The 16,066-nt window shown below is 46.1% G+C and overlaps 2 protein-coding genes across 8 annotated transcripts in view; both read left to right on the forward strand.

The window, feature by feature from the left end:
• CDK7 (cyclin dependent kinase 7) overlaps window positions 1-1,453 on the forward strand; it is a 29,829-nt gene extending 28,376 nt beyond the window's left edge. For all 6 annotated transcript variants that reach the window (XM_080370890.1, XM_080370889.1, XM_080370886.1 and 3 more), the window contains 2 exons: window positions 106-253; window positions 1,226-1,453. In XM_080370890.1, coding sequence (XP_080227016.1) covers window positions 106-253; window positions 1,226-1,251 — 174 coding nt within the window. In that variant the 3' untranslated portion in view covers window positions 1,252-1,453. The remainder of the gene's footprint in view (window positions 1-105; window positions 254-1,225) is intronic.
• A 9,758-nt stretch (window positions 1,454-11,211) lies between these two features.
• The window catches only part of SERINC5 (serine incorporator 5), a 44,330-nt gene continuing 39,475 nt past the window's right edge, over window positions 11,212-16,066 (forward strand). The window contains exon 1 of one of the 2 annotated variants that reach the window (XM_080370880.1): window positions 11,212-11,647. In XM_080370880.1, coding sequence (XP_080227006.1) covers window positions 11,621-11,647 — 27 coding nt within the window. In that variant the 5' untranslated portion in view covers window positions 11,212-11,620. The remainder of the gene's footprint in view (window positions 11,648-16,066) is intronic. The other variant, XM_080370879.1, reaches the window with a different exon arrangement.

Consider the following 16,066-nt stretch of genomic DNA (forward strand, 5'->3'; position numbering starts at 1 on the left):
TTTGGAGTTCCAATTGCAAGTGCTTATTGCATTATATCCTCTTTATATGTGTCCTGACACTTTACAATAATTACTTGGTTATTTTTTTTTGCCATTATCATTAAGGCATTGAAACAGAAGTATTTCAGTAACCGACCAGGACCCACTCCAGGAAATCAGCTGCCAAGACCCAACTGTCCTGCAGAAGCTGTAAAGGAAAAGCAAAGCAAACTTTCAAATTTAAAAAGAAAAAAAAAAGAAGGAATAGTTCAAGGTAACTTCTGAATCTTTTCACCTGTTTTGAAACAAGAACTACATGCTCAGGGAGAATGTAGTTCAGTGGTTCAGATTTCATTTGACATCCTTATGTAGCATTATACCATCTAAAATTAAAATCTGAATATTGGTTTGGAAGAACAATCCTACAGTCTTTGTTTAAATGAAATTTGAAGCACAGCATATTTTTATTGCTATTGAAGGTAGAAATGTGCAAAAGTAATTTCAAAATAAGTTGCATCTCCTGAAATTCTTAGGCTGACCTATGCTTGCATCCAGCACACTACATTCTCCTTCCCTTAGCCCTGTTGAGGTAGCACTCTGGAACTTAGTAGAATAGACGGAGTGATTAGTGATGCGTACTCTCGTACAAAATGTTGGCACTGGGGTCTAGCTGTCAGAAGAAAAAATTTATGCCATCCACTTAAGTGCTGCTTTTCCATAAGAACAAAACCTTGTAGCCTGTGGGGAGTGTTCCCCAAACTTAGATGTGCAGCAGCTGTACTTCTCAAAAAACAGCCTCTTTATTGTTATGGGGAAAACTATCACTGATGGATGACTGCCTGTGGAAAGTATTAAGCATGCACAGTTTCTAGCTATTGCTGCCACTTATTTCTGATCAGTGAGGTATGTGGAGACACTGATGTTATGATAACATCATTGTCCATCTTCTCCACTCTGGCAAACTTATCAAAAGCAGCACTGCTTCCCCAGAACACTAATTCCTAGTCCTATTAATCTGCATTTCTATGGAGCCATAGGTTTGCAAGACAAGAGTATAAAAGGTACCACACTAAGCTTTTTGCTGACTTGACACAGTATAAAGAATCTATCGAATTACTTTTGCTGCAGCAAACATTAAGCATCTTGGAGTAGATGTATCTCAGGAACAGTATCAAACAAATAGTAAAACCCTGAGGACGGGGCTGGACCCCTTTACTTCAGTAACAATGTGATTTACACTTTCCAGGATTACCAAAAAAATTGATTTTTTGATTGCTGTGGATGAAAATGAGTGAAAATGGCCCAAGTCCCAACCACTGAAAAAAACCGCTGTAATAGTTACTGGATGGCTACTTTGTAAGAAATACGTATTTTACATATGAAAATAGTGTTTTTCTGGACTGGAGACGTAATTAACTTACCTCTTTATTTCAAAAAAAAAGTTTGTAATAAACAACAAGATTCCTTTCTCTGGTTTGCTGTCTTGTTACTTTGACTTGTGCTTTGAGGTAGTAACTGTAAAACTGCTTGCTGGCTACAGATTTACATACAGCACAAAGGTACTTCAAATTACTGTATCATGCTATCCTGTACAGATGAACACCCTTGGGACAAATAACACCCTTCTCACCTGAAGCTTCAATGTACATGTGATTGTCTGCTAGCCCTATAATGTTGATATGGAGAAATAGTGTGAAATGGGGACAATGGACATCGATTGTGATTGTATATGTCTGCTCAAGGAATGTGGGTATGGTGACTGGTCATGGGTGCGGTGTCTGGTCACATAGCCACACAGCTTTGAGGAGACACCTACCCTGCTTCCTCTGACAAAGGGGCTATTTATAAAAAGAATGAGAAAAGGATGAGAGACATTCCAATGCTATCTAGAGGGAGGGAGTGCTAAGTCTTCTTGCTGGAGAAGATCGATGGTCACAAGGATGTGAATCACCTACAAGCCTGCAAGACCACCACATTCCAGGCAAAGGACTGATAAGCTAATTAACATAGGAAGCAAGAGTTAAGCGGGTTTAGGTAACGAATATGTATAGGCGTTAATTGAATATTCATTTGTTTTATTGCATAAATGTGAGATGGTTCGTCACTTCGGGCATGCGCGCTTGTGGAGGAGCGATCCCCCGAGCATCTGCGCGTAATAAACATACCTACTTTATAACTTTCGAGTTACAGAGTTTAATTCCATACGTCAAGGGGAGATTAAGAGAACTGCAGTCCTATTTCTCACAAGCATATCTACAAAAATAGGTTAATCTTTATAGGGAGGAAAGAGTTAGGAAAACTGTAAACTTTTTTGCATTGAACTTATCTAGGGCAACATTTTGACTGGACTTCAAAGCCTCGAAACCTTCAACTCTGCAAACAGATACTACATTTTTCAGTGAGTATCCTACCTGGGTATTACAAATACCAGTGAGACCTGGACAGGCCAGAGAATTGGGCAGAGAGGAACCTGATGAAGCTCAGCAGAGGCAAGCGTAGGGTCCTGCACCTGGGGAGGAACAACCCCACGCACCTGCACAGGCTGGGGCTGACCTGCTGGAAGGCAGCTCTGCGGAGAAGGGCCTGGGAGTGCTGGAGCACAGCAAGGTGCCCATGAGCCAGCAGTGTGCCCTGGTGGCCAAGGCGGCCAGTGGGATCCTGGGGGGATCAGGAGGAGCATGGCCAGCAGGTCGAGGGAGGTGATCCTCCCCCTCTGCTCTGCCCTGGTGAGGATGCATCTGGAGTGCTGTGTCCAGTTCTGGGCTCCCCAGTTCAAGAGAGACAGGGAACTACTGGAGAGGGTCCAGTGAGGACTACAGAGATGGTGATGGGGCTGGAGCCATCTCCCTTCTGAGGAAAGGCTGGGGGAGCTGGGCCTGTTTAGCCTGGATAAGACTGAGAGGGGATCTTAGTAATACCTACAAATATCCTAAGGGTGAGTGTCAAGAGGCTGGGGCCAGGCTCTTTTCAGCAGAGCCCAGCAACAGGACAAGGGGCAACGGGCACAAACTGCAACAGAGGAAGTTCTATCTTAATATAAGGAAGAACTTCTTTACTGTGAGGGTGACCGAGCACTGGAACAGGCTGCCCAGAGAGGCTGTAGAATCTCCTTCTCTGGAGACATTCGAAACCTGCCTGGACACAACTCTGCAGCCTGCTTTAGGTCCAACCCCCCTGCTTTAATGTATGTACATCACAGAGTGAGATAAGATTGCAGAAATGATCAGCACAATATTTTTTCTCAGTGTAGGCTTTTGGATAGTTTTGATGTAAGTTTTGTGACTTAGAACTCTGGAAGGAGTATTTGGGACTTCTGGTGAATATAACTTAATATGCAATCATATGCAATTAGTTATCTAAATACTGTTTGATTTGTGATTTGGTTACCTTGTAAGCTTTGTATCATGCTAATCATGTTTCCGCTTGGATAATCTGTCTTTTATCACACCAACTCATGGAATATACAGCTGCTGCAGTCTACTTGGCTTCTGTTATAAACCACAACAATCGAGGATGGTTTGTCTTGAGCCTGCAATGTGCATACCTGTGCAAAGGTCTAAACTGTACACTTGTGCAGACTGGAACATAATCTAAATGCCTTCTCTCTGGGGTTGAGACAGTTGTTCTGCCCTTACCACCTTTTCATCATGAGTTACTCCTGTTTCTTCCTGAAAGGTTGGTACTTCTCTTTGCAAACTTGATGGCTCTTACCTTGAGACTTAATGGAATTTGAGTCACTTCTATGCATTGCACAGGTATTGTTTCTATAATTGAATTATAACTCTTCTTCTTCCACTAGTTGCCACAATAAATGTAGCAAAACTTGTTACATGAGCACACAATACAGAAGGAGAAGGAGCTCTCTTGTTTCAAGCAAAACTGATTTCATTTTCTCTCAGATACCAGGATTACTTGTGGTGGCACGGAGAACCAGGACTGCTAGTTTACATGTCCTCATCTTGTCTCCCTGGTTCTTGATTGATGCCAATGCTGCGTGATCCCTGCAACATTTTTGTTTTGGCAAAGAAGGCTCAGAGCCAGGTTGACTTGTAATATGTAGTTGTTGCTTTGCATTTGTGGTATGCTGTCATCCATGGTGCAGCTTTGATGCTGTCAGCACTCCAGGCAGTACAGCCAGTTCTTTGCTTTTACCTGTGTGCGTTCTTGGCTTTTATAACTGTTCTTGTTCTCTTGACTTACTGCATGTACACTGCTTGCTTAACTGCTACTCAGCCATTTCTTCTGGTGCACAAATATTTATGGTCTTTGTGCTCCAGTGTAATGATTTGTTTACAGAGCAGGTTTCACCTGTGAACTTCTAATACCCATTTGCTTCTCTGAGGGAAGGGAGGGATCATTACCAAAAAAGGCTATAGGTAGGTCTGCTTTTCTCTGAATCCCTCTGCCCCCTCTTGCATTTCATACTCAGCTTTGTCAACTATGTCTCTGAGGTAAGGTATTCTTGCCACAAGGTTCTAATAAAATCACAGGATAAAACAGGGATATGTCTGCATGTGGCTTGTCAGGTTGAGGTAGAGAAACTTCTTGAAGAGCTAAACTGAGTGCTTTGAACACTTTTGGCAGGTTGTGTTTTGACATACGCCTTGCTGATACCCAGTAGTGTGAGAGGCTGGGGAAAAGACATGCATGGCTGCAGTCTCTTTTTGGCTCTAAAATACAGCACTGGCTAGGATAACCATCTGTTGATTCTAATCTTCCCAAAGACCTACTGGGAATTAGATTTGTTCCTTCTATAGCCCACCACCACTACCAGGAAGGCTCCAGAAGCAGCTGTGTTCTTGCTAGCTTGAGAACTCCACTTGGCCAAAGTTTGTTCATTGTATAATGTCAATTTCTCATTTTTAAGCTTCCTTAAGTAGAGCTGGAATAAAGTCTTCCTGGATGCTATTTAACTAGCCTCGTATCATCTCTGTGTTCAGTTCCAGTATTTTCTTTTTTTCCCCTTCTATTTCTGAGCAATTTATTCATAAAATTTATAATATTTCCTTTTAGAAATGCTTACTCTTTCAAATAAAAGGACAGGGAGTTGTGTGACGTGTGCCTGTCTTTTTCTTCCAAAGAATGAAATCCGCAGGCAGGTCCTGCAGAAGGATTTTCCAAGAGACTTGCTGTGTGGTCAGCGCCAAGGCCATCAGCGCTGTGACCATTTCTCTAGTGCTGTTGGCTCAGACAGTGCCCATAAACCCCTCATGCTAACAACGTTCATTACTGTGGTGCAAACAGAATGGTATGCAGAGAAGGGAGGAGGAGAGGGGATGTGTCACTTCTAGTTAGAAAGCATTAGTCAGATGTGGTTTATTGCCTACTGCATACTGCGAGAGATTTGTGCCACTTCAGTGGGACACTGGTGGTTACACTAAGCTGCCTTTGACAACTGTTTGTGAACTATGTGCTTTGGTTTTGGGAATCTGTGAATGATTTTTATTTTTTTTTCCTGAGGAAAAAGTTCACTGGCAAAGAAAATTAACAGATAATTAAAGTATTGCAATCTGGCAATTCTGAAGAAGTCTACTACTGGGCTGACAAATGTAAAACTTTTTCTGGCTACTTGAAACTCAACCATATGTTCAGGAGCTTCCTCTGGTTTTCTTACATCAGCATCCCAAGGCAGCCAACAGTGCAGAAAGGCAGTGCCACCATGGTTTTTGTATTTACATATTATGGTAGAAGCTGATTTTAACCTGTCGGACTTAACTGTATGAGTTGAAATGCTGATACACAGCCAGATCACGTTTCCCTCCCACTAGAGGTGGTGTCTGACATAAATAAGGCAGATGGTCAGATGTGGCAACAGCTGTCTGGTATTAACACTCATCTCTCTGAGAACCATCACTGCCAGCTTGAAGCTCCTTGTAAGGATGGAAGAACTGGGCGCTGTCACTCAGCATGCAGCTTGAGCCTGCTTAACTTCATTTTCTTGTAGAACTTCTTTAATAAGACTCTTTATATTGACCTTCCATAGGAATCCAGGGGCATGCAGGATTGCTTTCTTCCATCTGTCACTCATTAACTCCAGTAAGACTTAGTGCCTTTAGCCAGCACCAGACTCCCTGCTGCTGGCTGGTCACCTGGGTGTCAGAAATGTGTAAATGTGCTGGGAAATGCTGCTGTCTCCTTTTTTCCTAGCACAGTGTTTCCTTAATTTCACCGCAGTTAAATGTCTATGTCAGTTATTTGCAAGGTAAAGGTATTGGCTGTGATTAGGAAACCTGAGACATCACATAATGAAATCCTGATTTAGGAATTAAATGCTATACTGCATACAGTTGCTGGGAGGTCAGAAAGAATGACATTTATATTTGGCATTACATGATACTGTGCTAGAAAGGGTCAACAAAGCACCTGCAGAGTTCAGTGCAAAGCTGTCTAATGTTACTCTTCTGTACTTTGATTACAACAGTTAACATACCTGGAAAAGTTTAGTTGGTGCATTTCCTTAAGAGACAATGCAAATTTTAATCCACTTTAACATCGGAGTGAAAAAACAATTACGCAACATAAAAGTGGTTTGGTGGGTTTAAGCAAATTTGCCTGGAAATACCAGCCTTGTGGGTTTTTTAATACTAAAATCTTCAAATGCAATGAAGTGCTTTCTTTAAAGAGAGTCCAACAAGTGATATAAAACATTTCATTTGATCAGAGTCTAAGCAAATCTGACTACTTAAGTGCATGGATTATTTTTTTCTTTTGATTTTTTTTTAAATAACTACTACCAGCTGTAAAAGATTAGTGTGAATTATGGAAAACTAATCAAGATGTAGTGGAAGACACCACCATTTAGCATTATTACCAACCTGATATTCTGGAAGGGCCAGTTACAGGTGCGTGTGTGGCCCCACATGCACTGACATTCTCTGTCGTCAGCCCCATCTCAGAGATTTATGTTTGCAGGTTGCTCTTGCCTTGCACTGGCAGATCATTCAGAGTTCTCTTTGCTGTTGCTCCATGTGCCTTCCTGCACCTCCACACACAATCTTGAAGGTGTTCATCCAATTACAGCAGTAACAAATACTGGAATATTCACACTTGCTTTTTGTCATCAGCTGGGCTATACTGTGCTGTTGCAGCAGGTCCTGGCCTGATTCCTAGATAGGCTAGCTTTTGGAAGATGTCCAAAGGTGTCACGGCTTCTGGAAGCCCTTGGCTACCTAGGAGGATTTGGAGAGGAGTGGTCCATAATCCAGCTGCTGGTGCATACTTAAAAAAAATTGAGAAAGTCATGAGTTTATTATGGCCTGCAGCCACCTAGACTGCGAGACAAGGATGGTCTTGCAGTCACACACAAGTGAAGCTCATACATGGTAAATACATTATTTTACTCTCTGATCAGGCCTTTGCATGATGCTCCCCTTTACTGGAATACCTTTTCAGGTAACCATACAGGAAACCATTCCAGCAGACATCACAGCAGTTAGGTCATTAGCTGTATAAGAGGTCCGGTTGGGATCTGAATGGTGGTTTCCAGAACATGTGCATGCACATGCACAGACGTGTCCCCTGCTTCCCATAACTATATTCTTCACTGGTGTCTAATTACTATGCTCAAGAAAAATACACATTTATCTATAAAGCAATTTCACATGTATTGTATATGAGTCTAAATTTATGCTATAAAAATTAACTGATTTTATGGAAGTGTTGACCACAATGCGTAACAATCTGGTTTTGTTTTCTTTCTGATTGCATTTACATTTTGAAATATTTTCTGTGTTTCATTTCACCTGAAAAACAGCCAAATGGTAGATTTCTCCTTCTCATTGGATGCAGACTTTTTGTGCTCTTCTCATTGCTAGTTGGCACAAACCAAAATCCTTTAATTACTGAAAAATCCTGAAATTACAGCACTAAAGCATCATTCCAAGTTGCAGCTTCATTCCAGAAGGTGTGAACAAAACAGCACAATTCCTAATGTTCTTACCCTAAAATACACTGGGCTGGTCTGTACTGTGCAAGTACTGAAGAAGCAGAGAGTCCTTGACATTCCTGGTAAGTTATGATTTCCCTGTGCTATGCCAAAAAGTTTTCTGCTTCACCACTCACATCTTTTGAGTTCTTTATAGAGGTAGTAATACTGCAATCTTCTCACAGTGAGAACCTCTGCTTCTGTTATACACGTAGAAACGAGTTGGGAATGAGTAAAGTGGATGCATGTAAAGGTGCAACATGTGCAAGTGAAACTCATCTGAGCAAAGCCGATGTGGCACAGAAGGCCATGAGTGCACGTGATACTGGGCTGGGTATCTTGCAGGCACAGTTTTGTAGGCTGCCTGAAGATAAACGGCTCAAAGTTACATGCTTCTGGGACTCCAGGTTCTGCCACTCTGGCTCTGCTTGTACACACACAGAGTGAGGAAAGTGGCTTGCTCCCAGGGCACAACTGTCTTCTTACCAGTTTTTCATCTGGGAAGTGCCACGTAGTTAAAATTTCTAACCATGCGCTTTCTTTTGCTCCTTGCTCCCTGGCACCTGAACTGAGACCAAGGTTTACTCCATTCCTGAGTAGTCCTTGGCTGTCTTATTCCCTATAGGGCCACTTCTTGCCCCCATTCAGCCTGATTCATTAAATCTGTAGATCTGTGTTTGTAAAATTCCTCATATAAAGCAAGGCCAAAGGATCTTGCCATGCTGTACTGATGCTACGGATTCCCTGTCACTTGAAAGCCCTAAATCAGAATTAGCATGTCTCTCTTCAGAGTGGCACACTTCACCCTGCCAAAAGCAACAGTCTGAGGCAGGAATTACTGGTTGAAGATTTCTGGCCAGTAAATCAGATTAGCTGTCTCGTGATTTCAGAATATGTATTTGATGGTTAAGCCTTATTCTAAATGCATGGGTAGTTTCAGAGTGACACTTTATTCATGCAGTAACATCTGCTCATTGCTTTGCTATTAGCCTACTTAATGCTTGCCAGCAACACAGCAGGGAAGTTCAAGCCTTTCTGGTGACAGATTTTTCACTCAAAAAGCCAGAACGCACATCCCAGGGCTCTGGGGTGCTCTGACTGGTTGGCAAGTCCATTACAGAGCTTGGCTGCGCAGAGGCTGGATGTATCTGTCAGTGACAACAGTGCTGACTGGCACTAACAAACCTGCTTGGAGCCGTGAATTAGTGGTGTTCCCCACCCAGTGAATGCCTGTTGCTATTGCAGACATGCTGATGCATGGTACAGCTACTTGCACTTTTTCACCATACCCATATGTCACCTTCACCATTCTCTTTGCAAGACAGTTTCCTTTTTAAATTAAACCTCAGATTCTCCTTCATGCTTTGAGCTGATTTTGCAGATGTTGAAATTAAACAAAGCCTGACCAGTCAGTTGCTATGATTGCATAAGAAGTCTGGAAGAGAAACAGCAGATGAATGCGGTTTTGCTGAGTTCTTACCGTGTTGTGGTGCTCGGGCGCCCATGTCTTAACCGCACGCTTCAGGAAGCTGACTTATGTTTCAAAGTTAAAAACACCTGTGGTTTTCTATTGCCTGTTCACTGGCCATACTACTTTCCTGTCCATTCTTCAATTCTTTATTCTTTCTCTTCAGCCCTGCCTCTGGGGAGAGGAGGTGTAAATCAGAGAAGGTGTGCTGTGACTGCTGCCCCCAGTCCTGACTTAAGAAGTCCTCACCTGAGGTTGGGGCTTTTGCTGCTCCTACAGAGCAGGAGAGTCTGCCACATCTGTGCCTGAGCTGTGGTGGGGCCCTCTGGGATGCCCACAAGCAGTGTTCTTTGCAGCTAAACAACCATCTGGTTGACAGAATTAATCTTAGGACAGTGGTAAATACCCTGTCTCTGAGTGCATGCAGATGTTAGAGCACCATTAAAAATAAAGCACAAGTCTGCTTTTTATAAACGGTATCCTGATGGTAACTCTAGTCTCTTCGGTCCGTGGTATAACACCAAATTATGTAATACCAATCCATTGTATGATCTGCTTCCTAAAGCATCAGCTTTCTGTTTGCACACACGAAAGAGAAAGGGGGTTTATGCAACATCCTGCAATCCGTACCGATTGCCTTTTTGGTAGGTGTAGCTATGTTATCTGCATGTATGTACCTGTGTGCAGGTTAATAGCTTTTAGTTGTACTGACCTCCTAAAGCTAGGGCAGTTTAAGATGAGAAATAGAGTTCAAAATAGTTATCTGAAATATTATAGCATGCACGCACACATGAACACAGGCGACAAAGCAGACAAGGCAAGGGTGTCTTTCCACAGAAGCCTGTGCTGCTTCATTGGTAGCTTTGTGTGCCATACCAAAGATGTACATGGACCTGTTGGAGTGAGGCCGGAGGAGGGACATGAAGATGATCAGAGGGCTGGAGCAGCTCTCCTGTGAAGACAGACTGGGAGAGTTTGGGTTGCTCAGCCTGGAGAAGACTCCAAGGAGAACTTATAGCAGCCTTCCAGTATCTAAAGGCGGCCTACAAGAAAGCTGAAGAGGGATGTTTTACAAGGGCATGTAGTGACAGGGGTAATGACTTTAAGATGAAATAGGGTGGATTTAGATTGGGTATTAGGAAGAAATTATTTACTGTGAGGGTGGTGAGGCACTGGATATAGAGCAGCTGTGGATGCCCCATCCCTGGCAGTGTTCAAGGCCAGGCTGGATGTGGGTTTGAGCCACCTGGTCTCATGGAAGGTGTCCCTGCTCATGGCAGGGGGGTTGGAACTAGATGATCTTTAAGGTCCTTTCCAACCCAAACCATCCTGTGGTTTTATAATCACTGCATTGGATGCTGAGAAATCCTTGGCTAGTGCCTTGTACTACCCTTGGTTCCTAGGAACTTACGCTGGAGAAGGTATTTCAGAAACACTGGGAAAGACCTCAGCTCCTGTGAGGAAAGCACAGCCCTGAAGCCATCCATTACACATGGCTTTTCCATGAAGGCGTGGGCTGTGAAATGGCCGTGGGATGCAGCGGAGCAGTTTGAACCTGAGGTCTGCGTGCGGCAGCGATCGGTGTGGTGCCAGGTCCGATAAAGACCTGCGTGCTCATACACCTCATTCGGTGACTTCCATTAAACTCCAGCTACCACCAAACAGGTGTTTGAGAGGGTGCACAAGCAGGCACGTGATCTCAGCGGCGTCCTCGAGAGCCCGCAGGGGACGGGCCTGCGGGGGCCCTTCCGCACGGCACGGCTGCAGGTGGAGCTGCCGCTCGGCGGGGACCGCCAGGCGCGCTGCAGCCCGGCCGTGCGAGGGCAGGCGGGGCCCGGCAGCCGCCGCACCGCTCCCCGCGCCAGGCGGGGCGTATGGGCGTCCCCCCGCCGGCGGGCGTGGAGCTCCCGGCTCGGAGGGTGCCCCCTCGCCCGCGGAGGCGGGAGCCGCAGCCCCCGCGGCGCGGCCCTTACGCGGCGACTCCGCGCCCCCCGGCCCGGCCCGGCCCGGCCCCCCGCCGCGCGGGCTGACGACAGCGGAAGCGGTGCGTCGGCGCCGGGCCGAGCGCGTCGCGGCCGGCGGCGGGCAGGGGCGGTGCGGCTCCTCCCGCAGCGGCGCCCCCCGCGCTGCCCGGCCCGGCCCCGCCCGGCCTCGCCCCGCCCGCCCCACCCCGTCCCGTCCCGTCCCAGCCCTGCCCGCTCCCGCATGAGGGAGGCAGCGAGGGAGCCAGGCCGCGCCGCGCCGCCGGCATGTCCGCGCCCTGCTGCGCCGGCCAGGTAGGGGGCTGGGGGGCGCGGGGAGGCCGGCAGGTGTGCGGGGCGGGGGGGTGCCGCCCCCGCAACCCCCCCTGCGGCGGACGGAAGGATCCGTCGGGAGACGGCGCTGGGGGTCAGGCCGGGGGCTCCGGCACGGGGAGCGAGGGGCCGAGGAGCCGCGTCCCTGCGCTGCCCCTCGGCCGCAGCGCGGTCCGCCCGCGGGGAGCCGGCGCCTTCCAGCACCAGCAGCAGCGCTGCGGGGGCGTCTGTCCCCGAAGCCGGGCTCCGTGGGGTTTGAGGCGGCGTGCTGGCGGCGTGCCCCGGGTGAGCCGCCCGGGCGCTCCGGGGGGAAGGCGGGGGCTGCCGGCCTCCCCGGGCGTGTGCGGGCCGCGGACGGGCGCTGGGCTGCGGGCGGGGGCGCCGGGGCAGCCTTGCCGAGGGCCGGCGCCGCCAGGAGCGGCTCCCGAGGGCGCCACGGACCACCGGGAGCTGCGGGGGGCGGGGGGAGCGTCGCCGCTGGCGCCTGGTGGCGGGGAGATGACACCCCGGGGTATGAGAAGTGGAACGGTTTGAACTCGTCTCGGTTGCTGGCTGCCTGGCGCTCCTGTCGCCGTACGTGTGGCCGGTGGAGGGGCTCAGCAGGTGCAGGTGGAGGAAGTGACAGATGAGAGCAAGTGGTGATGGAGGGTGGTGCGGCACCTTTGAGCATCCACGGGGCGAGGGATCGGCGCTCCGCATCCCACCGCGGTGCACCAGCTCTCTTGGCTGAAGGGGCTCTGGCGGGCGAGGGTCCGTGGACTTGGAGGAGAAGAGTGGTCGCAGGGCCCTGGCCGGAGCTCCTCGGCTGCACTCGGAGAAGGACTCCTGTTCTTACCAGCTGTCTCTAGCGTGGTGTTAGCCCACACCTCCCCCAGACGCTTTAATTTTTCCAAGTCTCCACTTCTGCAATAGAAACCAATTCCTACTTGTCCTGCCTGCAACAGACTAACCAGAGAGCTTATTCTTGTTGTTCCACGTATTTAAACATGTCCGTATAGTCCAGATTCTATTGATACTTCTTCTTTGGCCACTCTGCCCACCCTTGGCATCTGATTATTCTCTTGCTTTTGTCTGAACGACCTGGGGAAAAATCTCAGCCCTTGCCTGACGACTGAAATCCTGGGCTAGGTTTGGTCATCTACATTGTGGTTCTTTCGGCCTGCAGTGGGCTGGGAGGCTTGCTAAGCGTGCCTGCACGCACCCGTGCGCCGCCGGCTCCCCTGTGCCTTGCCGAACAGCCCTGGGTGGTCATGGGGGATGCAGTAGCTGCATTTGCTAAGTGACCTTAAAGCAGGGGGGCTCCCCGACTGCTGCTTCGCCTAGGTTTTGGCAGTGTGTGAAAAAAGTTTCGGAGCAGTTCAGTGAAGTTAGTAGGTGCTGTTACTGCAGTGCTTCATGGATGTCTGCGTTTGTGTTGCTTTTTTTGGTGTAGCTCCTGGAGGAGGTAATGTAATACCAAGAGAGGATGAAACTATTGTGAGACTCGTGTGGTGAATGACATGGCATTAGCGTGACTTTGAGACATTCTTGAAGCCACTGTTCCTACCCCATGCAGTAATATCTGATAGTAATGTTTTATTGACAATGATGTGTCAGTTTGGAGTCCGTAAATAGACTGAACTCCTTAGTGATGTTGGAGCCAAAGCAAAAGCCCTAAAGTAGATGCAGTCATCACGCTAAAATTATGCAATACCCTGAGGAGATGTATTCTGCTGGCTCAAGCACTATTTTTGATGTAAGACTTATCTGCTAAATATGGCAAATTGCTGGAGTTATACCAGCAAACCTAGTGTGGATAAACTTTTTTATAGGCTAGGATGATAAATGACATAAATCATGTTTCAATAGCATGCAGTGCATCTTTTTTTGAAGGAAAAATAATCTTTCCATTCACAACTTGATTTAGTCCAACCTTAATGAAGGGATGTTTGTTTAACATGATTGATACACAAGAAAAAACAGGGGGATGGAAGTTCTTTCTCTCTTCAACAGAACTTCCTTAGGCATTTTATGGGTACCATTAATCAAGCTGGAAGATTGAGAAGGAATTTGGCCTTTTCTTAAATGTTCCCGTGAAGATGAAGTTAGCCCTTCTCCAGAAACAGAGATGGTGTGCTTGAGGAAAGGTGGAACTTCATATGAGTTGTGAAAAACAATGCTTATGTTGGGTCCCTCCTTTTTCCCTAAAATATACTAGTTTAATGCGTTTGATACCCCGTGGGGTAGGGGGTTTTTGTATGTAGTGGTTTTGCCCTGTGTGTATATCTTTTATCTACCTCTCCGTTTCTGTGGTTCTGTTTTCCTAGACCTGACTGAGAACTTTGGTATTGTGCTTCTGAGCTGTCTTATCACACGTGGATGTCTGTAGTTGATATAAAACTGTCATTGATATAAAACTGTCATTTGACTATCTATTTTTTCTTCATTCGTAACACCAGCAAATTTTCCTGGTGTGAAGTAAGACGATGAGTGATCAGTACTTTTTGGTATTGGGTCAAACTGTGCTGACCGTCTACTTGATGGTGCCTGTCAGAATAAATGCATTCAGGTTTCACAGCCCAGATTCCTGTAGTTATAGGATACAGCGGCAAGCTGCCAAACTTCAGTGTACTTTGGTTATGCTGATTTTGCACTCAAAAATTATTTTCAATAATGTTAATTAACATTACTGTGTGACTTGTATCCTTGCCTAGTCAACCCTGGGAACTTGCTTTCAAGGAACTTGGTCATTTATAAACTTTAGTTTCTGCAGTTGGTTTTTATTGAGTGACACACAACCATGTTTTGAAGAGAATTGTGTTTTTTAGGTTTCTGAGCTGTAATAAGCTTGCTAAATGTTTCTTTTTCTAGTGTTTCGTTGGTAGACCTATTTTGAGAATGCAGTGAGAATACAGTTTGGCTTGGGCCTGGCCTCCACAATGCTTTTGATTACATAAAAACATCTGCTTAAACTGACAGGAAACAGGATTTTACATTTGGCTTTTCTTCAGTAGTTATTCTCAAGAGAATAAAGTTGAGATCATGGTTAAGAAAAGCAGCTGTTGCGGAAAATCTTTATTAAAATGAATATGTTTTTTTCCAGAGTTAAATAAATGTAATTTAGATAGTTAACATCAGGTTTTGGGGGGCAGTATGTTGTAGCTGGGTTGTTCAAGAAGATAGATTTTTCAGCTAGAACTGGTAGTTGTTCAAGCTTATAAAGCTATTTTTGTAGGTCCGTTAAATCTTGAGTGCTTTCTTTAATACTGTTCTGCACTTAGAAAACATATTATGTAGTAAATGCAGTAAGATGTGCTGCAAGTTGGAGTATTGGATTTTCATTTTATGCTTAGACTTCTAATTCTAGTAGGGGTTTAAAAGAAAAACAACAACTTTATTTATAAGGTTGGCCTCAGCCAATCTTAAGACTGCTGGCTTCTGGGGCAGGGTAGGGAAGCCCCCTGTGCGCGCTGGGGCTGCCTGCCTCTCTGGCACTGCTTGTTTGCATCTGTAGGTCGAGAAGGGGGCTTGCAATCCTGCCCTCGTGGTCTGCTCTTTTCATTACACGGTGAAAAGGGTGGCTCTGTCATCTTTGTCCAGGTTTGTGTCCTCTGAGGGAGCCAGGGCATTGCTGGGGCATTTGTGTGGGGTGATGCGCTGCAGCACTAAGGGATGGTGCCAGTGGTGTTCCTGGCTCCGCTCCACAAGGTGTTCCCCAAAACACGTCTCTCCTTCTGCAGGTGGGTGAGAGGGGTTTGGTTTGTTGTGTTTAACCTGAGCTGGTCAGTTAAAATAAGATAAATTTAGCTGTGTGTCTTACCCCCTCTCACAGCTACCTTTGCACGCTTCTGCCACCACTTACTAATCATGATCGAAGGGGAAACTAGCTATCTGAGTTCTCATGTGGAGTACTGTAGTGTACTCCACTTAAATACAGTTAGGGAAAAGTGACTGGGGAAGGACTTTTCTCCTTGCTTGGCGAAACGTGGAGTTTTTGTTTTAAACGGGTGATTGCCTGCACAGCTGAAGTAGCAAAGCCTGGTTTTCTGCAGCTTTGTCCATTGAGTTTGGTATCTTACATCAATTCCCTTTCTAGTAAGTACTGAACTTGTGATGCAGCCTTTTTCTTGCTCAGGGTTGGGAGGTGACTTTCCTCTGCTAAATCTTTTGCCTATTTTCAAGGATTTTGTAAGAACATAGTGTCTTTGAGGCCCCCATCTGTCTGCCGTAGCTGAATAAAATTTGCTGCTGCATTCAGAAGCGATTAGAAAGGGAGGGAAAAGCAACCAAAAGACAGTGAGATCCTCTAAGTGATATCTAGCTATGCGTTTAATCCTCATTATTTTATTGTTGTCAACGTGAAATTAGTGAAGTTAGGTTGGTCATTTATCTGTAATTTTGGATTAATGACTGTGCCCTTGA

The sequence above is a fragment of the Falco punctatus genome, assembly GCF_963210335.1.
Source record: "Falco punctatus genome assembly, chromosome: Z".
NCBI classification, from domain to species: Eukaryota; Metazoa; Chordata; class Aves; order Falconiformes; family Falconidae; genus Falco; species Falco punctatus.